Source organism: Parasteatoda tepidariorum, chromosome 10 (assembly GCF_043381705.1).
Source record: "Parasteatoda tepidariorum isolate YZ-2023 chromosome 10, CAS_Ptep_4.0, whole genome shotgun sequence".
Taxonomy (NCBI): domain Eukaryota; kingdom Metazoa; phylum Arthropoda; class Arachnida; order Araneae; family Theridiidae; genus Parasteatoda; species Parasteatoda tepidariorum.
This window is the reverse complement of record NC_092213.1, coordinates 8,912,909-8,940,059: the sequence shown is the minus strand read 5'-3', so window position 1 is coordinate 8,940,059 and position 27,151 is coordinate 8,912,909. Positions and strand designations below refer to the sequence as shown.

Here is a 27,151-nt window from a genome sequence, read left to right as displayed (position 1 = left end):
AACAAATTTTTGTGTTCTTGAAAATGAAAGACTTTTTGAGGGTTATTATCTCACAAGGAAAAGTTAGGGTTTAAAGTTTATATTTTTAAATAATAAAATTTTTTTCTAAAACTTTCAGAATTTCTAGCATTAACTAATTTATTATACACATTTAGTTGAATTTAGGTGAGTAACTGCAATATTTGATAATTTATTTTGCTAATATGTTTCTCATTTAGCTAATATTTTGATTTTATCACCAGGTACAATCTAAATAGCTAATATACTTTTTTAAAAGCCAATAAAAACATAGGTAGAATTCTTCTACATAAGTACAATACTATGTCTTTGATGATAAAATACTATGTCTTTGATGATAATATACTATGTCTTTGTGCTAGAACATTGTGTTCATTGGCAAGCGAGCGCAGCGAGCCAGGGTTCATGGCGTGAACCACATAGGATTGCGAAGAAATTCTCGGGGGTTGGCGAGTGCTAGCGAGCAGGGGGCGGAGCCTCCTAGTATATATATAATAGTAAAAATATGTTTTTTTAATGTCCCATATATTTTTAAAGTTTGAGTTTTCTCAATTTTTTTTTACTGCGTTCAAAATTTTTCTTTTTTTTTTCTCTTTGAATAAATAAACAATCACTTCCAGACAGGATTTCATAAAGTACCTTTCTACCTGACTTTATGATTATAAGTATTAATAATTAGTATTAAAAAGTATTTAATAAGAACTAACTATTTTTTTCTGCAAAACTCCTTGTTCAGAAGTTTTCCGTGTTTATTTCCATTATTATATTTGAAATTATTCAATTAAAAATAAAATATAATGTAATAAAAATAATGAAAATGTAATATATAATCTCTCTTCATAGTCTATCTTAACAATCCTAACTTAATGTTAAGATTTTAATGCAACCCTTAACTAATATTAAGGGTTGCGAGATTGCGTTAGATATTTATAGAAATAGATGCTTGGATTGGTTGTTGTAAAAATGCCTAGACATTCTATTGAATGAAACACTAATCAATACATGGAATTCCTAGACATTCTACAAATCTAAGCACTAATTTTTTAAATAAAATATTTAATAAGAACGATAAAATATACAATGTAGGAATTTCCTGTGTGTGGTGCATTTATGTCAATGTTATAGTCAATGTATGAAATGATGGCAGTATATAAAATACTAAATAATTGTATTGAATGCCTAGGCATTGTATAGAATGACAAATGATTTAAGCAAGGTATGAAATGTGAAAATTATTACCTTTTTTGTCTAGTTACTGTATGGAAGGTCTGTATGTTTTTTTTATTAGTTCTTTTAATTCTACCCAATTTAAAATTTACGACAAACAATGTTTAATGTTACGACTAACGACTCCGTAGCCTTGTAATTTTGAACCCAATCCAGAAGACAAGGGAACTCCTGCATCAAGTATTAGGAGGAATTTACCTTCATGGATGACTTTAAGATGGACCTAACCCGCATTTGCGCTACATGGAGAGGAAAACCACGAAAACCTCCCACGCTCAGCCTGACGGAAAACGAACTCTAACCCATAATCCGTCTATTACTGAGGATATTTTACGTTGTGGAATAGTTAATATTTTATACTTTGCCGGTAGATTTTTATATTCCATACAGAGCAGTGGTGGCTCAGAGGATAGAGAGCTCACGTCTACCATTGAGGTGACCCGGGTTCGAATCCCAGCTTTGACTGGTCAGCACAAATTCTGCTCCCGACTCACGCCGACCACAGTGCTGACATAAAATATTTTCAGTGATAGATGGATCATGGGTTAGAATCCCCTTGCCGTCAGGTTAACCGTGAGAGGTTTTCGCGGATCTTAAGTAACGCGTGAAGGCACGAATGCAAGAAATTGCGTGAAATTTGTTTATTTACAAAATCAACGCGAAGTTCTTATTTGCAGTAATATAGTAAGTATTCGCAATAAATTTTCAAAATTGCGACCAATAATAGTAATACGAGTTACAGCTCTGAATGACTTGTCACAATTTGGAACATTTATTGTGAATGCTCTATGACTGCAAATAAGCACTTTGGCGTTGATTTTGTAAATAAATGCACTTTTCATTTCGTGTCTTAAGACGTCGTTTTAGACCTTGCATTCAAAAAGTGCTAGCCTACACAAAAGTGCTAGCCGTGATGGATCAAGGAATAGAGCTTTCGCCTTCCAATGAGGGGAACCGGGTTCGAATCCCAGCATCGGCTGGTCGATACGAATTCCGCGCCTGGTTCGCACCGCACCCACAGTACTGACGTAAAATATCCTCAGTGGTCGAGCAAAGCAAATGCAAGTTAACCTATCGAGCAAAGCAAATGCAAGTTAATTCCATCAAAAAGTTCTCCAAGAAGTCTAGTTTGCCCCGATTAAGGAATTCCCTTGTCATCTGGATTGAGTTCAAAATTACAGCGCTACGGAGTTGAACGCTTTTAGTCGTGAACTCAGAATCAACTTAGCTGTTCAACTCCGGTTATAAAATAAAAATATTCCGTAGGATGACTAGAGATCCTACAGAAAACCAAATTGCAAACTTTAGTGTTGACATGTATGGTAACGGAAAAGGGATAATGAGAATAATCAATGATAAAAGAAATAATCAATGAATCAAAATTTAACATTCTAATTTGCCAGAAGCAAAAAATTAGCATTATCAAAATTTAACATTATAATTTGTCATGATAATTTGTAAGATCTTTATTTTGTAACCGTCATAAAAACAAAGCCACTCAATTACGATACCATAGTGATATGTTTCGGACCATACAAATTTCCTATTTTTCAAATGAAGGGGAAAAAAATTATCAATGAAAGGAATCAAGTGAATTACTTTGAAATCATTTCAGCAAGCGATTACAATTATTCTTAATAGTATAAAAAAATAAATAAACAATTTTTGCCTTTCAAAAGTTGTAGGCTGGTTCTTTAATGGCTGCATCAATTTTGATATCGAAATGTTTACAACACTTAAATTAGCACAATAATGTTAAAATACAATGTCACAGAATAATAGAGAGAAAAATAAAATAAGTAGATGGCGCTGAACGTCAGGCGATATTTGCTATCTGAAGATTTGACAAGAAGAAAAACGAAACAGAAACGGAAAATTGACATCCGGTCGCAAGGTCATAAACTGATAAAAATGCCTAAGTTTTAAAGGTGATTAAAGAGATATTTCATTAATCATGTATGTTTTCTCGTTATGTTTACAAGATCATGAGGAAATTATAAAGGATCATTCAAAAACTAAGTATTTAAAAGATTTTAATATGCATATTTTGACTGAGTTAGAAGTTTCATTTCGGAGGATAATTTAAAACTGTTACGAACTACAAACCCAGATCGAAAGATTTGCATGTTAAAGAAAATTTATTTGTTCGCTTTTGTTTTCGATTTAAGTAAAATTATACATTCATATCGAAATTCATAGAAATTGACGCTGTTGTATTAAAAAATAATTTTAAAAAAAAGCACTTTTTTTGTCATGTGCATGTTTTTTTTTGTACGATTGTTCCTGTTTTTCAGTGGCGCCATCTACGCCCAGGAATTCGACTTCTGCCACACCATTCACCCAATCACAAACCCGTTTATAGGACAGGTCACATTCACTCACACAGAGGAGAAAGGACATAGAACACACAGCGAGAACGAAACATCCATGCCTTGCCCGGTATTCGAACCCAGAAATTTTGTAATGCAAGGACAGTTCCCTGCCCCCTACACAGGCCGGTCGGCAGAAAAACACTTAAACATTTCATACTTTTTATGAAATATTTGAACTGAAATACTAAGCAGCTATCTTTTTATCAATTAGAAGCAAAAACGTTGGTTTGGTTTATTGGTACAACAAACATTTGCAGGCTGGTGTGATCAATTAAGGCCTGTAAGCCTTTATCTAAAAGAAGGTCAGATGGCACAATACAGAGAGGAACAGCACAAAGATACAACAGGGTAACAGCGGATTACGAACCCTGCTAAACCATTTTTCTCCTTCATATGCTTTCACATTACCTGACCGGTTTTCGTTTTAAAATCATTTTGAGGTCTGTTAACAAAATTGAATCCAAGTCCCATACAGATCCTACAAGTATTGATAATCGACGGGGCATTTACCACATGCATTACCATAGCCACTAATGACATAACAAATTTACATTGAGGGAACACGACAGATGTGTCCAAAACAAAGGATTCCATAAATTGCTGTATTAGCACAATTGTATCCTCTATTGCTGTACATTATTGGGACCTTCAGCACAAATTTGAATTCAATAGCACAATTCTTTCCATTCCTTCCACATCAGCTTATCGTGTAACTCTAAAATCTTGTTATTATTATCTCTAATTAATGTTAATAGTTTCGCGCAAAACTTCATTGTGCTTAGAATTGTGCCTTTTTTAGTCATCTCGTTCTTCTCTGCTGCCATGTTTTTTCCCCTTTTACTTAAAAATCACAAGGCTTGACCTCAATTAACATAGATCATGCATATATCTTTATCTCTCATCAGTTAAAAACTAATAAAAGCTATAGTAATATTTTACTGAAAATTAATTATTTATTTTACTTCTAATAGTTAGTTCATCCGTAAAAGTAATCCGAATTTTGCTTCAGTATTGTATCAATTTGACAATAAAGTTGAATTGCATAAATATTTATACGATGTTCAAAACCTTAAACGTAAATGCTAAAAAGTAAGAGCAAGCTCGGAAAATAATCGTAAAATTATTGAAAAATAACGCAAAGCTGCATGGCAAAACTAGAACTTTAACTGACGTTTTAAATCCGTTTGTGATTAGGGTAAAAAACGGGAAGAAACTGTTTTGTTAACACGATTTTAAACCGTTGAATATACGGGAAAAAACAATGAGTATTTTTTGCAGTGTAAGAAATTATGATTTATGCCCAAAATGAGAAGAAATTCTCTACGAAAATAATCTTACAATAAACAAAAATTTTAAAGAATTAATTTATAATTTATTTTATGTGATCTTTTTATATTAAAATTTTGGTAAAGCGCACATCACTGTTTTGAATGTTCAACTATACATCATACTTTATTTTGCTGCGTAAGAACTATAAAGCTTAGAAATTGAAATTTCAAAGATAAGTAGAAAAATATTTGAAGAATACAATGGAATAAAAAGTTTCTCATTCGATAAATAGTTTAGGTATAATTAACCTTTAAATTTACAGTAAAAAATAACATGCGAACTGATCTGCTGCCCATTGAAAGGCAACTACAAACTTAGAATTCGACAAACTGTGAGAGCCATTTATGTTTATGAACTCTACCCGAATAATTTTTTACGAAATTGCAATTTGACTGAAAAATATTTTTTCTCAGTTTTTTTTCTTCAAATATTTATCTATTGTAGTAGAAAAATTTATTTTTCTCTCTCGAGGTCTTAATTTTATGTATCTAATGTCGTGCTTAATCTTTGTCCTTATCTCACGATGAGTTGATGTCAAAAAAAAAAAGACAGAGAGATTTGATAGATAATGCCAGATACAAATCTTAACATTTATCCAAAATTAGAAATAAAACTTTAATATCAGAGAGATAAAATTCATTCCTTATTTGAAGGATTATAAGTCTCTTTAACGAGTAAGAACACTTCTCATTCATTTCTTCTTATTTAGTCAGGCAATCTGTATTCCTTAGATCAATTTTTAGGTTAATTTGAGATTAAATTTTCAGGTGATTATTTTTTAAATCCAGGTAATCGGTTATTTTCGTTATTATTTATATTTTAACAAAATTCTTTTACATAACGCTCCAATAGCTGTGTATTTAAACAAAATATTCTTTGCTTTTGTAGAAAATATTGACTTTTAATGTTAAAAAAAAAAGAAGAAGAAAAAAACATAATCAATGAGGCGTAATTACGCTGGTTGGTGAACGAACGAAGTGAACAGGAGATAAAAGCTCAAGGTAAGTCGAAAAATATTTAAAGACTACGATGGAATAAAAAGTTTCACGTTCGATAAATAGTTTAGGTATAATTAACTGTTAAATTTACAGTAAAAAATAGCATGCGAACCGATCTACTGCCCGTTTAAAGGCAACTACAAATTTGAAATTCGACATACTGTAAGAGCCATTTATATTTATGAACTCTACCCAAATAATTTTTTACGAAATTACAATTTGACTGAAAGTTATTTTTTCNATAGATTAATGTTCTTAAGCATCATAACATGTTAATAAACAAAGTATCACTTTTCTCATTACTTCCATATAATTTTAAAAATCCAATGTATTCCAATTCATAAAGCAACCTGCTTTACCCTTATCGCCCATGATAAACAACTGAAAGATCTCGGTTTTTATACCTTCATATCTACCATCCGTTCTGAACCGTATTTTTTTGAGCAAATCTTACAATCGCAGAATCACTTCTCAGGCTTTTATTAATAACTCTTCCAAAGATAGTAGACTCTGAGTTTTTCGGCGAAGATAGGACCGATCCTTTGTGATGCGTGCTGGCCATTTCCTGCTTGTTTTGAGATTGTATAAAATGTGACCACACGAATCGCTGGCGCTCAGTTGTCCATTCAGATCGCCAAGATGTCACTCTTACACGAAAAGCAAGTCCGAGTTCTAAAACTGTTCGAAAGGCTTAATGTCGCAGCCACTGGTGAAAATATTCCGACTGACCAAATTGATGCACGTCTTGTTGGCAAAGTAGGACAGTTGGCCAGCAATGCTTTCTTCTCATGCTTCTTGCCTGAACATTTGGAAGAAGCAAGAAGGCTTATTGAAATTTTCTACAGTAAGTCTATTGTTTTTTGTTTTTTTAAAATTATATATATTAATAAATTTAAACTAAATAATGTTTAATTCTACCTTATATATTTAATATATATACTTAATCCCAAAACTAGTTAAATACTAATATACTAATACTTACTTGTTAATTTAAATAATAATATATTAACTAAATCCTACTAATATATTAATTATAATATGAATTAAATACAATTAAAAACTAATTAATTAAACGATAACTGAAGAGCGGAGTGAAAGAGCATATAAAAATACTTATTTTAATAATAATATGATAATAATAATAATAATATGATAATATTTAATAATAACATGATATTAATAATAATAATATGATAATATTTAATAATAACATGATAATAATAATAATATGATAATATTTAATAATAATATGATAAATGCTTAAATAAATCTCGTATAATCAATAACCGTATATGATAGAAGAAATCATTAAGAAATATTTTTGTATATTTTAGAATCTCTGCACAATACATCGTTTTTTTTTGTTTGTTTTTTTTAGGAAACTGATTTATTTAAAGATTTGGTAAGACTGATTAAAGTTCTATGCATAGATCCAACCATAGCTTAGATCCACAAACCTAGCAAATTGAATATTTTAAAATACGCTTCTTCACTAAATTGTTATTGATGACGTTATTTTACTAAGCTATTCAGTTCAAATTTTTATAATTACAGAACTTAAACTCATGCTTATTACACTATAAAAATAATATTTATATTTGATGCTTTTAATTCACTCAAAAATATAAACAATAATTCCTCACATAAATAACTAATTATCCCTTATGTCACATTATCCTTACATGGTTATGTTTAATTTATCCTTTTGCGCATAATATTTAATTCATCCTTACATGTTTAACGATTAAACCAATATACTAAGATATTATTTCATTGTAATAATTCTTAAATAGTACTCTTTTTCTCAAATGAAATTCAAATTCCATCGATGAAACTATAATTTTAATTTTGGGATCAATTTAATATAGATAATTATTGTTTCATTTAACGTTAGGTATTTAATAATTAAATTGTTATATTAATACATCTATAATTAATTATTGATCCTTAATTTAATAATCCGTTATGAAGATTATAATTATCCTCATGTAGTTACTTTTAATTGATTTATTCTATCCTTATGCATTAAATGTTTAATTTCATCCTTATTTAAGCAAATAAGGATGGAATTGAACATTATATTGGCTTAATCATTAAAAAATGATTAAACCAATATATTAAGGAAACATTTGTTCATTAATTATTCTTAAATTATTAATCTTTTATGAAATTGAAATTAGAATTACCCTTTTGACGTTAGTTATAATGTGTAACTAATGTTATAATATGTAATGAATGGGTAATTAATATTTAATTCTACATTATGCATGAAGTAATTAGTGTAAATATAAATACTCTTAATTAAATCATTCTAATTAAAGTAAAAATACTTATTATGGTAATCTAAGTAAAGTAATTAATAATATAGTTAAGATTGTACATACCCTTAGGTAGCTTTCATCTAAATATTTAAACAAAAGTTATATTTTTAATGGTTAATACAATAATTGAAGGCATGGTATCATCTGCTAAACTAAGATTTTTGCCACTTCTTAACATTATTTTTTTATATATAAGTTAAACAAAAAATATTAAAAAAGCATGATTACATTTTGTTCCGATACAATTGATTTTCGGTCAAAGAAAAAATTTCATGATCTTCATCGAATTTCGTGAAAATGAGATTCTAGTAGAAGTAAATAGAAATTGTTCGTCTTCAACAGCGAATAAAAACAAGATTTAATTTTAAAAATGTATCTTTCAAAATGATACAAAGTATTTTTATCATTTTTTTTTATTTTGGTATACAGTTGACATATTAAAGTCTTTTAAATGTGTAAAGTGAATGCTATACAGTATAAATAAAACAAATGATATATTACCAATTTTTTATATCATTTTCTGTTATCATTTTGCTGTTAGCGTTACCATTCTTTCTCCTAATGACACAATTTATATTTTTTTATAAATGACGGAGAAAAACTAATGACAATTTAGAATTTAAATGCTTTTCGTTAGTTTCATCTTATTCATGGCAAACATCCTATTTATGGTATTCATTAAACACGATTTTATTCAACTTTTACCTAGTACTGAATCATGGTTTATCCAAACAATTTTAATGTTATAAGGAAACATCAGCTGAAAATAATATGATGCACTAATTAATGTAATAATATGCACTAATTAATGTAAATAGATTATAATGCACTGATTAATGAAATAATATGCATTAATTAATGTAATAATATGAACTAATTAATGTGAATAGATTAATGTTCTTAAGCATCAAGGTAGCTGTACATGAAGAAAGAATTTCTGGTAAAAGTACCGTACTGTATGGTATTGATATTTCTAAAGGAAAAAAATTCCCGTTAATGAAACCAAAATATACTGTAATTAAATCATTTTATCTTTCATATGGTTCAACGGTTTACCGATTTACATTAAATTTGTCTTTGTTGCACGGGGAAAAATATTCGGTAAAATTACCTCACATTATGGTAATTAATTTTCTGGTAAAAAAAATCATAATTCCCCTTAATAAAACCAAAATATGCAGCAATTCATTTGATAACTTTTTCGATTATATGATAACGGTTCATCAGAAATTCTGATTTTCAAATTTATAGCTTTTATTACCACACGTTTAGCAAAAAATACAATTCTGAAAAGTAAATTTAACGTAATTGGTTTTTAACTATAAGCAATCATGACAATTTGCCTAATTTTATCACATGTTATGAAACCATACTTTATTGTTAACTTTACCAAATTCGTTACAAAAGAGTTTTGCTTCTATAAAAATCACTGATTTCTTAGGTCACTGATTCCATAGAGCCTAAAACACGGTAAATTGTACCATATTCTGCTACTTTTTACCATACTTTTTTCTCGTAGTATGCTCAAACTATGATATTTATTTTCATTACCATCATAAAAAATTCCTCAACATGTTATCCTTTCAGGCGCTAAGGACTTTGATGACTTTGTCCACTTGGCCGAACAAGCTCGTACCTTTGTGAATTCCACACTGTTTGCATACGCTGCTGAAGTAGCTATCTTGCATCGAGCTGATAGCAGGGGTGTTATTGTACCACCTATCCAAGAAGTTTTCGCCGACAGGTTCGTCCCAGCTGATACACTCCTCAGAGCATTCTCTATTGCTACAACCAAACCCGTTGGAGATGAGGTGAGCCATCAAAATAATAGATTTCCCACATTCCACATTCTAAAATAATAGACTGACTTGCTAATAACCAATTAAAAAATATACTAATTTACTGATTTAGCATTGCACCTTCTTTTACTTTATAACCATCGTTGAACAGTCGACCCAATGTCTTTGGTTTACGACTGCTAATGTTCAACTCCTTAGCCTTGTAATTTTGAACCCAATCCAGAAGACAAGGGAATTCCTGGATTAAGTATTTTGAAAAATCTGCCTTCGTCGAGGGCTTTTTAATGAAACTAACCGGCATTTGAGTTACACGAAAAAGAAAACCATGAAACCTCTCGACTGTTAGCCTGACGGCAAGGGGGCTCTAACCCATGATCCGTCTACCATTGAGGATATTTTACTTCAGCACTGCAGTCGGTGTGACTTGGGTGCGGAATTCGTATCAACCAGCCATCGCTGGGATTCGGACCCGGTTCACCTCATTGGAATGCAAGCGTCCTGAGCGCCAAGGCTCGCAACTTGTTTTAGAAAATGAACTAAAAGTCTTCCAAATAAGATAAGACGTTTTTTGAGGACCGATTATTATTTTTTTATAGACTATGACTAATGATACGCCGACCGGATTGTGTCTTGGTCAAGGAGCTGACCTTTCATCAGAGAGGTCCAGGGTTCAAATCCCGGACATGGGGTAAATGTACTTTTATTTTCTGTCCTTACTGTGGGAGCTACATTGGCTCACCTAATATGGTGTCTTTGAAAGGGTGGCCAACAAATCTGATACTTGATACTGATACTTGAACAATACTGATACTGGTACTGATACTGATACAATATTGAATAACGAGTGTCAATCGGATCAGAATTGGATCAAAAAAACTAATCATATTCTTTATTATATTCGTTACAGTATCAGTCTAGTTTACAGGCAACGAAATCTCTGATCACTTCTACACTAGATTTTTTATGACTAATCCTCCACTTTGCAAAATACTTTTTTTTAACTTGCCTTTAAAAAAACCTTTTAATAAACATTTATTAAACAATTATTTTTTTTTTCATTTATTACTATTATTTTGCTTTTTTAACATTCACTGTTATTAATCTTACTGATAATTTATAGAAAATTCCTACTAACGAATGATTCCTTTACCTTTTTAAATATACATTTTTTTTGCAATTTTTTTTTCGGAAACTAGCCTTTTCGAAAAAAAAAGTAACATTCGCAGCAAACTACTAAGTAGAGCTTAAAATAACTTTCAAATATATTTTTTTTTTAAAAATTGCAAACTATTGTTACGTTATGTTCTTGATAAATGAAAAACAATTATCAAAATATTTTGGTAAAAATTTAAAATCATTAGTTGGAATTTGAAATAGAAAAATATTTCAGCTCAAACTTCAACGTGTAAAAGCTTTTTGTGTAGAACAACAAAGTAACGTAACTGGTCAGTAATTTTTTAACAAATCTGGTCAGTAATGCAGAATTTATAACGGTTTTAATAACATATAATTTATGCATGGATAAAAATGCATTACTTTTTCAATTTAAAATAAAATATTAATTCTAAAGTGTACTCAATATTTAAAAAAATATATATTAAATATTGCACATCTTTCAGAAAATCCCAACGCCTCCCTAGAAATCTGCAACGTTTACTGGGGGAAGGGAGGTAATAGCACCCACGTTGGGAAACTATACACTAGATTATGTGACAGAGCAGCTAATTTACAATCCAACAGCCTTTAAGGACTTCATCACTTTTTTGGAGATATTTTCTCTTAGCTATAGTTGGTCGCAATTATAACGCAAGCTTTTATTTTTTAAAATTTGTTACCTTAACTTTAAAAAGAAAATCTAAATCATGTTTTTTTTTTATTTGAAAAAAAAACATGATTTAGACTTTTATATATTTGATCGTGCATATACTGCGTTCGTAAAGCTTCATCAGTTAAATTAAATTTTTATAATTTTAAATCTATCATTAACAATGAAAGAGAAAACGGAACAAGGAATGCTAATTTCTGCTTAGAATCTAAGGTTTAATGATACGTTTCAGGGTGATAGTTAAAATTTTGCAAAATCTCTTATTTTAGTTCACTTCATTACCATTTTTTTTCCTTTTATATTGTTATATAAATAGAATTATAAAATAATTTCTTCTATACTTTTTAATTAGATTTTAGGAAAACATTTCTTATTATTAATTTATCTACTGTAAAACTAAAAGTTAATCTTTATTAAACAGTTTTGAGTTTAATGGTTTTAGATAATAATTTTTTTTTCGTTACATTTATTTAAAATTCGCTCACAAGTTAGTTCATAATTAATTTTATTTTATAAAAACATTTTTACACTTTTAGTTTTATTTCCAATAATATAATATCGTTGTCTGGAACTACGGCTGAATTTCAAATCTGAAGTCACTAGAAAACCATTCTCAACAAGATTTGAAAATTTTATTGAACAACACACCAAAAGCATGTAAAAATTCGGGTTGAACAAGTATTTTTAACCTTTACATGCCCGAATGGGTAAGTAAATATTGAAAAAGAGATACCATAAATTGTCAATTGTCCCTAAATTGTATAACCTTTGTTGAATAACCGACCCAATTTTTTTTTGGTGGGGCGGGGGGCTTATGACTACTAATGTTCAACTCAGAAGCCTTGTAATTTTGAACCCAATATAGAAGACAAGGGAACTCCTGTATAAAGTATTGGGAGAAATTTGCCTTAGTGGAGCACTTTTTGATGGAACAAATCTGCATTTGCGTTACATGGAGAAGAAAACCACAAATACCTTCCGCGATTAGCCTGACGGCAATGGGACTCTAACCCATGACCCATCTACCACTAAGGATATTTTATGTCAGCACTGTGATCCGTGTGAGCCGGGTACGGAATTCGCACCGACCTGCCATTGCTGGGATTCGAACCCGGTTCAACTCATTGGAAGACATACTCTCTATTTCCTGAGCCCCCACGGTCAGCACCTTCTTTTAGAAAATAAACTAAAAGTCTTCCAAACTTAAACTTTTCATTCGGAATTCTCGTTAAATAAGTGATATCATTGTCGTCAACTTTTTATTCGAAATTCTCATTAACAGAGTGATTTTTTTGTTTATGTTAACTTCTTATTCGAAAATCTCATTAATAGCGTGATGTCATTGTTGTAGTTTACTTTTTCTTCAAAATTCTCATTAACTGATCAGACGTCATTCTCGATGTTAACTTTTTATTCGAAATTCTCGTTGACAGAGGTATACCATAATTGCTTTTAATTTTTTATTCAAAATTCTCATTAACAGAGGGAGGTCATTGTTTATGTTGACATTTTATGAGAAATTCTCATTAAGAGAGTGATGTTAGAGTTAATTTTTTATTCGAAATTCTCATTAACAGAGTGATGTTAGTGGTAATTTTTTATTCGAAATTCTCATTAACAGAGTGATGTTAGTGTTAATTTTTTATTCGAAATTCTCATTAACAAAGTGATGTAAGAGTTAATTTTTAATTCGAAATTCTCATTAACAGAGTGATGTCATTGTTGATGTCCATGCAACCGGTAATGTCTTGGACCCAGAGTACAAGCTTGCATATTACAGAGAAGATGTTGGAGTCAATGCTCACCACTGGCATTGGCACGTTGTTTACCCATCTGTCTACGATGTCAATTTCTTTGGAAAACCAAAAGACAGAAAGGGAGAGCTTTTCTACTACATGCATCAACAAATGTGTGCCAGGTATGCTACCATCTCCACACTGTTACAACATGCTAATAATTTTGATCAGTTTTAAATAGTTTGTTTCATGATCATTTTTTTTTTAATCCCCTTCAACTATTTTGATGAAAAACATATCTATCTTGCTCAGCTTGATATTGCTCAGTCTGGAAAACGGGTACATCGAGAAAAAAAGTCCAGATCAAATTACGGTATAAAGCACCGGCACTTTGAGTGTATCATTCGTAACATCCATTTTCACCGTAAAATATTATACTGTAATTATTTACACTAACATTCATTTAACTGAGAGTGATTCAGGGATTTTAATCTAATTATTACTGTTAAAATTATGGTACATCAGATTTTCTGTTCCGTAACATGTTCCAGTAAAAATGGATTTTACGGTAAAAAGTACGGGCATCCTTAGTGACAGAACTTTTTACCGTAATTTAAACCGAAATTTTTTATGGCGAGACATAACTTTATGTATGTTGTCTGGCAATCACGAGATAAAAAACGATACTGTACTCAGTCTCATCTCGTGATTGACAGCGATTACTTGAAATTACATTAAAATAGTAATACCCATTACTTTTCCCATTCAATTACTGAAAAAAGTACCGGAGCTCTGAGTATCAGTACTTTTTACCATAATTTTTATAGTGTATGCTAGATTTCCTTACCTCCCCTTGAAGGAAATTGTAAAAATACTTTCATCTGATTTCTAAGAGCTTAATGACTTAAGTTCTTTTCTTGTGTAAATGGTACTATATCTCAAGTGTTAGATCGACAGTAAGGTCTATTTTTTTTCAATTTCAAAACACACTGAAGAGTACTTTTGCATAATGACAAGATAAAAAAAATTTATTTTTTGTTCGTTTATTTGCTTGCATTTAAAAAAATCTAAACATTTTGATTGCTTAAATACTTTTTTATTTTAAATTTCAAGCGAGTTCTCATTTTTTTTTTTTCATTTTCCAAAACTTTTCTAATTTTGGAGGCCATTTAAGCTTTTACATATTTTTCCAGATCATCTTGTGACATTTATTCTTAAAATCATTGAAACCATTAGGAGGCTTGCATCATTTTTGGAAGCAGGATCTTAAGAATGTATTTAATAATTAGTGAACTTGGAAAATCCAAGTTAAGTGATATTTTTTAATAACAGTAAAATTTAAGATATAATTTTAGGTGCAATAAATATGTTGCTTATTTTTCAAGATCATTAAACAAAGTAGTTTTCAATGTGAAAATATGTTTTGTAATCAATTTCCTAATATTTCTATTTAATCAAAATAGAATTACTTATAACTTCTAAAATATTGTTTACCACTAAACTCATCACTTTGTTTTCTTTTAGGTACGATTGTGAACGTTTCTCCAACGGTTTGAACCGAATGGTGCCCTTCCACAATTTTGAAGAACCCCTTGAAGGTTATGCTGCCCACCTTACTCACATTGCCAGTGGACGTCACTATGCCCCTCGTCCAAGTGGTTTGGCCATGCATGATATGAGATTAGTAGACGTTCAAGATATGCAGAGATGGACCGAACGTATCTTGGAAGCCATCCACCTCGGAAAGGTCACCGATGCCGAAGGAAATGACATTGTTCTGGATGAAGAAAATGGCGCAGATATCATCGGTTCTTTGATCGAATCCAGCTACGACTCCAAGAACAGACAGTTCTATGGCAACTTGCACAACTGGGGACACGTTATGATGGCTTACATCCATGATCCTGATGGTCGATTCAGGGTAAGATTTTTCTTGATAAGAAAGTTTCATTATGCTAAAAATAAGCATTGTTAACTTCGATTTAAATTAAAATCTATGAAATTCTTCCATTAGGAAACTCCAGGTGTCATGAATGACACTGCAACCAGCTTGAGAGATCCTATTTTCTACCGTTTCCATAGATTCATTGATAATGTTTTCCAAGAGTACAAGAAGACTCTGCCAGTCTACGACAAAGATAACGTAAGTTAAATTAAGCCTAACATTTGCCCTTAAAAAGATATGAATTATTTGTTTCTTTTATGAGACTCTGTCGGTCTACGACAATGATAACGTAAGTTACAATTAAATTAAGCCTAAAGGCTTGGTTTCTTAGGACAGGACGCCGTCAGCTGGAAATCAGCGTTAACCTCTGATTGGTCCATTTGTGAGTTTGATAGTATACGTCATCGAACGCTCATCTTGAACTACAATTGCCGTCCAACTCAACTGCAGTTGGATTACAACGTGACGTTAACCACAGAAGCAATGGCGGACAACATCCAACAGCGCATTGAAATCAGCCAAGATTTTGATTTTGACATTAAACATAGCTTCTTCATTAAACATAGCACTCTTCATTTAGCTCAGCTATAATGTGTTTTTTCTTGGACAAAGTCATTATTTGTTCTCTAAAACACTGGTCGACAATAACAAAATCAATGCAAATTCAAAATAAATATTTGTTTACGTTATTAACGCATGCGCAATGAGAGATAATGTCTGCGTTAGACCGACTGCTCACGCTGAGCTAACAAAAAAGTATTTTTTTGGCGTCAGATCTACGTCAACTTTCCGCTGACGCCCAGATAAGGCGCTAGTTCTAAGAAACCAGGTCTTGAGCTAACAAACCAGTATTTCGTTGGCGTCAGCGTGACGTTGACGTCCCGCTGACGCCCAGATAAGGCGTTTGTCCTAAGAAACCAGACCTTAACATGCGCCCTTAAAAAGACATTAATTGCTTGTTTATTTTATGTGAGCTGATTGAGTTTCCATTCAATCAGCTCGCATATGAACTGAAATTGAATATGAACTGAAATAAAACATTCTCAGAAAGTATTAACAGCTACTTTGAAATACATTATCATGAAAAATCTCGACAAACTTCATAAAGTATTAAGGGAAGTACAAACATAAGGCAAACAACGTTAAAAAGCACAAAAATATTTATAAAATACAGACAGCTGTTTCGGATGCTCAAAGGGCACACTTCATCAGTGCAACAGAAAGAAATGAGAGAAAACAGGGTAAATATAAAGAAAGGTGACGTCACAGGAGGGTTTGCTCTAAACCCTCTTATGCCGTCGAACCCACGAACTCTCGGACATGGGCCCAGCTCCCTACCGAAAAGGCTATACCGGCCACTTTAGTTCTTATTACCACACCTTTAGTAAAAAATACATAGCTGAAAAGTAATTTTAACCGAATAAATATTTTTCATGCCATGCTCTAAAATATCAAGAAAAAATTATCACATTTGCCAAATCTTACGGCATATTATAAAACCATATTTTATCGTTCATTTTACCAAAAGCATTACGAAAGCATTTCGCTATAAATTATCAAGCTATGTGGTGTCCCCACAGAGTCAAAAACACTATATGTTCCACGATATTCTAATAGTTTTGACCATGCTTTTTCTCAGTGTAGTAATCGAGATAGGCAAACTATATGTTTTCCTCTTAAATTTCAAAAATTTCAATTTTATTTGAAATTTTACATAAGCTTTCTTTATTCCAAAGATAAAATAAAATGATAAAATGTATTTGAACTCTTTACGTGCGAAGAACTACGCAATAAAACTGAACTTTTTATGTAAGTTTTTCAATTTCGTTTAAAATTTTTGAATTTCTTACATTTAATAATGACAAACGCACACTTTATAATACTAGTTATTAAAATTAAACTAAATTCAGTTCTTCATATGAAATAGTAATTATTTTTTGAACTATTTTTATAATTTTGCAGTTTTTTAATTTTAAAACTATTTTAGAATCTGTCTAAATGAATCCTTTTAATCCTAAATAAAGATTTCCGAAATTTAAAAAAAAAATGATGAGACTTTAAAGAATTGAAATATAATATTTTTTTAAAAATGTTATAAAAATTTTGTTTCTTAATTCCACACTGTTATTTTTTAATTTATTTTTTTAATATCACACTTATATTTCTTAGTTTATTTTCTCAATACCACATTGCTATTTCTTAATTTATTTTCTTAATACCACATTGCTATTTCTTAATTTATTTTCTTAATACCACACTGTTATTTCTTAATTTATTTTCTTAATACTGCACTACTAATTATATTTTTTTGATGTTTATAGTTTAAAAATTTTTTAGCAAATTACCCCTTTATAATTTATTTAAAAATAAAAATTATATTTTCAAATGCATATACTAAAATTAGAATTTGGACAAAAATTTAAATATTTACAACTTATTTATCCAAAATTAAAAATTACGATTACAAATAAAATATAAAGTAAAGACTTAGTTTAAAAAAATTAAATCTAGACAACTTGTTTATTTAAAATTAAATGTGTGTTTCCAAATAAATAAAAAAGTTGTAATTAAAACTTAAATATTGTCAACCTATTCACATCAAACAAATACAATAAAATTAAGATTTAATTAAAATATTTAAATCTCGTCAGCTTGTTTTCTAAAAACTAAAAACATGATGTTACAGTAAGAATATAGTTAAAAACTTAAGTATTCTAACTTGCTTATTTAAAACTAAAAATTATGATATCAAATATATACAATAAAATTAGAGTTTGAATAAAGTTTTAAATCTTGTTAATTTACTAACTTAAAATTAAAAATGTGTTATCAAATAAATATAAAGTAGTAATTTAATTAAATATTAAATTATTGAAAAGTTGTTTATTTAAAAAATAAAAATTGTGTTTTTGAATAAAAGTAACAAATTAAGAATTTAGTTAATTAAACATGAATAAAAAAATAACATTCTTATCAATTTATGTCACAGCTGAACTTCCAAGGTGTGTCTGTTACTGGCATCACTGTTAAAGTTATTTACAACTAAAAATTGTGATGTCAAACTGATGTAATTAAAGCAAGATTAAGTTAAAATATTGAAATCTTGACAGTTTTTTTTTTATTTAAAACTAAAAATTATGTTTCTTTATAAAAGCAATAAAATAAGAATTCAGTTTATTAAACATAAAAATAAAAATAAAAATTCTTATTAATTTTTGTAACAGCTGAACTTCCAAGGTGTCTCCGTCACTGGCATCACTGTTAACGCTAAGATCCAAAATGTTATCCATACTTTCTTCAGAGAAGATGAGTTGGAACTTTCTCACTGCTTCCAGTTTGGAACACCAGCTTCAGTCAGGGTAAGTATTACACAGATTTCACTATAGAACCCTTTTTTCGTTGTCACATAAAATATTACTTTAAGCGATTTCCTCAAAGCCTATGATCCCCTATACCAGGGAAGGGCAAACTACGACCCGTGAGCCAACTGTGGCCCGCCGGAAGATTTTATCCGGCCCGCGGACCGAATTTTAACTTTTTACTTTCTCTATTTTTGTTCTACAAAACATAAATTAATTAAAATAGTTAGCATTAACAGCTTCAATTGATAAAATGTTGAAAGCAAAAGTTCCTTATAGAATAGCCGTAGATTAGCTCCAAATAGTATTTGTCTTTCTCGTTTAGCAGACATATGGAATCTAATATAGGTGAATTGTACTTCACATGAGGCTTACTACGCATTTTAAGTTCCAACGAGCGGATTTTTCTTCCGGCGTGAGTTCTAACATAATTTACTGCGTATGGAAAGGCTGCACGCATACAACGTCATTGTAAAAAAAGGTGAAATTATTAAATGTATGAAATGGCTACTGCCTTTTTGAGTTATTTGTAAACATTTTTAATCCCAAAATGGCAACTAAAAAATGCAAAGTTGATGTAGAGTGCCATGCGTTCAATGGTGAATTGACTTTATTTTATTTCAGGAGTTAGAATTTTTATTTTAGAAGTTTTTACTCGGCCCACCAAACTTTTTTTTTTTCTAGATTTTTGGCCCACGACCAAAAAAGTTTGCCCATCCCTGACCTATACGATATAACAGTGCAAATTATACGCGATTTTAGTACAGCTATTTTCATGTTTATAACATGATTTTACTACAGATCTGTATATGTTTATATCGCAACAAACAAACCTATTCTCTGATCTGGGCTACTCTAGTCTCACTAATCCTGGCGATAAAATAAAAATGTCCGTTGAAATTTATGAAAAGAATGAAGTTTGATTTTATAACTTTTGGGGGGGGGCAGCAGACCAATCTGAAAAATGCAGCTCTCTGTGTTCAATTCCTTAGCCTTCTAATGTTGAACCCAACGCAGAAGACAAGGGAACTCTTGAATCAAACACCAATGCCTTCAACTGGCCTTCGTCGCTTCAATTTGCTCTCGTGGACAAACGAGCCTTTGTAGAGGACTTTCGAAAAATAAATAAATAAATAACTCGCATTTGTGTTACGAGCAGAGAATAAATACGAAAACCTCTCATGGATAATCCGATTGCAAAGGGATTTTAACCTGTGATCCATCTACCACTGGGAATACCTTGCTTCAGGCAGGAGAAAGATTGAAATCGACCATCTATCGCAGGGAAATGAACATATACTTTCCCTTGAACCATCAGAGCTCAATCAAAATATTTGTAAATTTCTTATCCTATATTTAGCATCTTGGCACAACATATAAAGTTAAATTTTATTAATATTAAATTTATTAATATTAAATTTATTAATATTAATTTCATTAATATCGCATCACCAGACATTAGTCCTGCACACAATCAGGAAATAAGCCAAAGTAAAAGAGAAAACTCAGATTGTTTAGACAATTCAGCCACGAACTAAACGGTGTTTTTATAAAACCTTGATATAATTTTGAGATATTCTATATAAGCACTAAATCGAATTGTTTTATTTGTCTAAGCTGATTTCAAAGGCCGAGGAACTGGGGATGGGGCTGTAGCCCCTCTCACATTTCATAAATACTGGGACACAGCCCCTTCTAAGATTAAAATTTTTAATTTAGTATCTGTGTATTTAATTTTACAAGTAAAACAAATAGATAATTTTTCTTTTGTGTCTGAATTCTAGAAAAAAAATGCCTCTATTTCAAGCGAGTGTTAATGTTTCTTGGGAGAAAACTGCTACCTAATCATCGCTTACTCAACCTCCTCCCGCAGAATAAATGTATGGCTCTATTGCTGAACACTAGGAAAAGTTATTGGTTTTAAAAGTGAGAGGGCACAGAATAAAAAAAAACAATTAAGCAGAATTTAAAAAAAATAATTAAAAAAATTTAAAAAAAAAACAATTATATGAGGGATAAATAATTTACAGGTTTTTTTAATGTTATTTCATTATTTGTGTTCGAAGGATAATTATCTGAATTCTAAAAAAAAATAAAAAATTTGTATCATAGGATTATTGTTCTTTATTCAGAAATATCGCATTAAATTATACCAAAGGATGAGTCTTGAGAAAGACTTTTGGTTTTTCCCATTAATAGTTTTCTATCATTGGATATTTAGAACATTTTTTATATACATGTATTTTTTAAGCAAACATTTAGAAAAAGTTAACACAGTAAAATTTACATCATATTGCATCAATTTTGTAAATTAATACTTAATATCATGAAATCAAGTAAAAAATTACTTTATGAAATCCTGTCCGAAGGTGATTGTTTATTTCCTTAAAAAGGAAAAAAACGTAGCATTTTGAACGCAATCAAAACATTTGAAAAAAGTCAAAATCTAAACCTATATGGGATACTAAGAAAACGTATACTTACGATTGTGTTTATAGGCCGCCATTTTGTGCCGTAGTTTTACCAAAACCAAACGATTCTCAAACCTACGCTTTATGTATACAAATTCATTTTTCAATAGAAGCAAATTGGATTTGGTTCTTCTCACTTGGCATAGCCAGCACAGTTTTGCGTAATAGAGAAATATCTATCTCAAATATGCGTATCAATTCTTTCAACAACTTACGACCGGCTGGTTCTATGCTTTATGTATGATTTCTATATTTTATTCGTATCAAATGCAAAATATAAAAGTACTTTCTGATTGATTAGGCAAGGTATCATCATTTGGACCATGAATCTTTCTCCTATATTATCTCAGCTGACAACGCCAGCGGTGCTGAAAAATCCGCAACAGTGAGGATTTTCCTTGCACCCAAATACGATGAACTTGGCAACATCATCCCTCTAGACGAGCAAAGGAGACTGTACATCGAAATGGATAAATTCCACACAGAATGTAAGCATAGTATTTCGTCAACTTTAGTGCTTTCATCCCGTGTGCTCACGTACTTAAACTTTTGCTTATGGGGCATGATATTCTGAACGTGGAACTAAGTATATTTAACAATTAGCTATTTTAGTTATTCAACAAAGAATGCGTCACGTGATTATTTATTGAAGAGGGTTAACTATACACTATGGCATTTTCCGAAAACTGATTTTTCCCATTTTATTTTTGTCTAACTCGGCAGTATGCACATGTTAAACATTTATCTGAACGTTTTTATCGAAATTCGTGGAAGAAAAAAATACAGTTTTTTTTTCTTTTCGTTTATTTATTTCAACTAAAATACGATTTTTTAAACCTTTTTTTCTATATTGTTCACGCACTCAGGATAATTTTTCTTAATTGTTATCTGTAAAAATACATAATAGATTATTTTAATCTCTTCTCCGCTCTTATCGTACTCGATAATTATCTTTACTCATATACAGTGGCGTACGCAGAATTTTTTCAAGGGGGGTGTTGTCAAGGGTGAAAATTTTTTCAAATTTTCTGAAGCTACTAAAAGAAATTCGAGTATGTAATAAAGCACTATTATTTCCCTAATTTAGACAGCTAGACAGTTCTGACTTTTTATTTAGACAACATTGTTTAGTTAAATTTTGATTTGATTTTTTAAGTTTAAGAACGCAATGTANTTTGCTAAAACCTAAGTTGCATCCATTATTTGTTTTTACTCTATTTTTGACAAGATTATTAAAATTTTATATTTATGACGGTCATCATGGAATATCACAATAGTCTTACCTCATATAAATATTTAATTTTTTAAATTTTATTTAACTTTTATTTAACTAATATTTAACTTTTGTTGAGCATTGCATATTTTCGTTTTTGACAAGAGTTCAAAAATTATGCATTTAGTTCAGTCATAACGGAATACCACAATAGTTTTTATTTATATAAATATTAAATTGTAACTCCTGATAAAAAACGTTTTGTTTTATTTTTAACAAAAGATCTAAAATTGTGTAATGCTGGCGAGCAATATGAATACCAAAATTATCTTCACTCATATAAATATTTATTTGAAACCCTAAATGTACATAGGTTGTTTTACACCATTTTTGACAACATAAGGTTTTGTATCCGTCGTTGAAGAGCAGACCCAATTTTTTGGGTTTAGGACTACTAATGTTCAACTCCGTAGCCTTGTAATTTTGAACCAAGCCAGAACACATAGAAGCTCCTGGATCAGTACCCCCAGAGGTATTGATTTATTATGGAAACACGGAGGACTTTGCGACTCGATAAATTTAACGTGCATCAGTCACCATTTACTACACGGGGAGTCTTCGTCCGGCGGAGATCGAACCCAAGAGTTCTTGGACATGGGACCAGCTCCCTACCAACCAGGCTATCCCGGTCTGACAACAATAGGTTGTCGAAAATTGAGTAATACAAATCAGTACCAGTACATTACAGACCAGTTTTTTTTAATATTTTATAACGGTCGTTGAATGCCGACCCCATTTTTTAGTTAACGACTCCCAATGTTCAACTCCTCATCCTTGTAATTTTGAACCCACTCCAGAAGACAAGGGAACCAAGTATTAAGAAGAATTTGCCTTCATTGAGCACTTTTTGATGAAACTACCCTAATTTGCTTTGCATGGAGAGGAAAACCACAAAAACCTCTCACGGTCCAACCTGTGATCCGTCTATTACTGGGGATATTTTGCGTCAGCGTTGTTGTCGGTGCAAGCTGGGTGAGGAATTTGCATCGCCAAGCCATCACTGGAATCGAGCCCAAGGTACTTAATTGGGAGACGAGCGCACTGTACCACCACGGCTGTTACCAACTGGTTTGTAAAGATTTTGTATTTAGGACAGTCATTGTAGAGTACTAACTACTCATATAAATATAAATTTTCACCCCCTAGTGTGCGTTGTTTGTTTTTACACCATTTTTTTACAGAAGTTCTAAAATTATGTATTGCGGACGGTTATTATAAAACACCCTAAATTTAACTTTTTTTTTAACTTTTAGTGAGACCAGGAAGGAACACAATTGTAAGAAGCTCCACAGACTCCAGCGTAACCATTTCATCCACCTACACCTTCAAAGAGCTGTTGCACGGTGAAGATCTGCAAGATGACCGCACTGAGTTCTGCAGCTGCGGGTGGCCGCAACATTTGTTGGTACCCAAGGGTAACGACAAGGGCATGACCTTTGACCTTTTCGTGATGATTTCCGATGGCGAAAAAGATAAGGTAAATAGATATTTAAAATGTATAATATTTTAGTTGAGCTCGTTTTTTATTATTTAAAAGAATTAATTAGTTGAGCTTCAAGAGTAATAATTCTCAACCCGATTTACTCAAGAACCGATAAAAGCTAACAGTTTTTTATTGCTGACCGGTAAAGTTTAATTGACATTATTTACCTGTATACAAAATAGTGGCACTTAAACAATTCTTCAACCAGTTTGCTTCGGTTCATTTACATGCACGCTATATTGAAAAGTATTTTGAATCAAAATCTACTTAAATATAAATACAATTTATACTATTTAAAAGAAGAATACTATTTTGAGGTCCGGTCGGTGCCTGCCCGTGGTTGAGAAACAATACTCTAGAGCATTATTTAAATAAAACTGTTAAATAAATGAAAAATTCATTCCAACTATTTTTAAGCGCGATTTAAAAATAAAAGCGGTAAGCGTTTCGAGGCTTCGTCTACACCGAAGAGTCATTACATTATGACCACCCTGCTAGTAACATGTAGGACCACCTTTAGCCCTCAAAACTGCTAGCACCCGCCGTGGCATTGATTCCACAAGGTGCTGATAGGTAGTCTGAGGTATCTGGTACCAAAGCGCTCACCAACTGGTCCTGCAATTCCCTCACATTGCGAGGGGGTAGCGTGGCAGCACGAATTTGGTTTTCCAAGTAGGACCACAAATGCTCTATTGGATTAAGGTCAGGTGAATTTGGGGGCCAAGACATGACTTGAAAGTCACTGGAATGTTCCTCGAACCAATCTATGAAGATTCGACCCTTATAACATGGTGCATTATCCTGTTGGTAAACACCATCCCCTGCAGGAAAAACTGTTGCCATGAATGGGTGAACCTGGTCTGCAACTATGTTCAAGTAGCTTACAGACGTCAGAGATTGTTCTATAAGGATTATAGGTCCTAATGTGCCCCATGAAAACATTGCTCCTAGGCGAGAAACCATGAAGACCTGTGCGAGCCCATTGTTATAGATGGAGAGTGGTCATAATGTAATGGCTCTTCTGTGTATACAGCCTATTTGAGCGACTGAAATTTACAAGGAAATTTACATGTTTCGTCTAAATTTTAAAACATGTTTTTCACTAAACCATTTTTTTTAATCTGGGGGAGAATTTAACTTTCATGAAAGTTAATCAATTCAAGTAAAATTTTGTCTGTTTTGAAATAGCTTTTCATATAGAAATTGAACACTTTTATTTCATTTTTTTTTTCATCAATGTTATTCTTCTTTTTTAATTTTATTTAAATCTCATACTCATCTCTTAATGTACCGACTTTTAAGAGAGATCCTTGTCCAAAACAAATAGTTTCTTCCAAATACTGCGTCACACAAGCCATTGACCTGTCAAGGTAACAAGGGAATTACTTCTGGGTCAATTTAGATGGTGAGGTGCTGCAATCTTATCTCCATTTAAATCTGTTTTTTTAAGGTTTCGTAGCAATATGAAATGATGTTTTGTGGGAAAATATGCTATTTTTATGACTGCTGTGAGATTGCAACTGTTACTCATGACTGTTAGCTCAAGTTTAGCCTATCTAAAGCCAGCGCTATCAACGATTCTGCTCATATAAGTCGCATTTTTACCAGCAGTCTGCTCCGCATGACAAAAACGGTTTTTCCATGTTATTATATAGAGAAATAGTGTTTTGGGGAGGGGAGAAAGTTTTTTCAAATTTTACACATTTGCTAAAACCGCCAGTGGGTTAAAAAAATAAATAAAATTTTAAAAAAACCGATGGACGGCTACATTTTTGGCAACTTATCGCTAGCTATCCGAAAAGTACCCACAGATTTGTAGAAAAATATCACGATGAAGTTTTTCTTGATTGAGGTGATCAAATTTATCTGTCTTTATGTAGGTTGCAGCAAGTAGCACTGCAAAACTGTGCAATGATGCTCTAAGCTATTGTGGTGTTATGGATGAGAAATATCCAGACAAACGAGCCATGGGATATCCATTCGACAGAACCATCACAGCCGAATCACATGCTGAATTCTTGCAACCCAACATGAAGGTCTCCAACATCACTGTACGATTCCAAGATTAAACTCAAAGAACTGTCTTCTCCTGCCTGTATTCGAAAATGCTTTCTTTAATTGAACTTGTTTAATTCTGACCATGTGAAAAAGAAATTGTAATTTAGTAAATGTAAATTAGTATCATTAAAATATTTAGATCCAAAATTTGTAAGAAAAGAAAAGAGGTTCGTCTTTTTCATGTTAACTTATAAATTATAAGTCACGGTCCACTTTTTGAATAAGAATATCAAGTACAGTCATACCTCGTTAACACGAAATCTGCTGTTCTATCATAATTATTTCATGTTTACCGAATTTTATTTTATCCGATACAACATAAGAACAATTTATTTCGTACTATTAATTACATGTTATGTACTAAATCAATGCATGCAAACAATTCTATTGTGATCCAAACAAACTTAAATAAGCTTTAAAGTTATAACTACTTTAGTGAACAATTTTACTTTAACTATTTTATTTGTTTGCCATCTGCTACTTCTGACCAAAGGAAGAAAATAGAAATAACATTCCTCAAAATGAATGATTGGGATTTTACTCATCATTCACTACAATAATACAATTACTAGGTCAGGTATTATATTATAACATACTATACTACCATACCTAATTATTTATTATCTATGCTGCATCCAGTTACCTTTCATGCTAAGTGATAATCAGCTTGAAAATTTCATGTTAAACATGTAAAATACAACAATAATTGACTGCTGACTCACAGGACCAAACATGTGTTTCGTGTAAAGCGATATTTCACGTTAAGCGATTTCGCGTTACTGAGGTTCGAGATTTAAGATTTCGAGATTAAAAATCGTACATTCCCCATGCCGTCAGTCTAATCGTGGGAGGATTTCGTGGTTTCTTCTCTCCGTGTAAAGCAAATGCTGGTTAGATCCACCAAAAAACCCAAAAGGCGACTTTCCCTAAATACTTC

General features: G+C 31.4%; 1 protein-coding gene across 1 annotated transcript; it reads left to right on the top strand.

Moving 5' to 3' along the window:
* The first annotated feature begins 6,357 nt into the window (after positions 1–6,357).
* LOC107451659 (hemocyanin A chain) lies at positions 6,358–26,378 on the top strand. Its single transcript, XM_016067823.3, has 9 exons — positions 6,358–6,788; positions 9,853–10,076; positions 13,599–13,807; positions 15,150–15,546; positions 15,640–15,768; positions 18,795–18,929; positions 21,702–21,888; positions 23,927–24,150; positions 26,037–26,378. Exons 1-9 carry the CDS (start codon positions 6,584–6,586, stop codon positions 26,223–26,225), a joined length of 1,899 nt encoding a protein of 632 aa, XP_015923309.1. The 5' UTR covers positions 6,358–6,583; the 3' UTR covers positions 26,226–26,378.
* Positions 26,379–27,151: the final 773 nt, after the last annotated feature.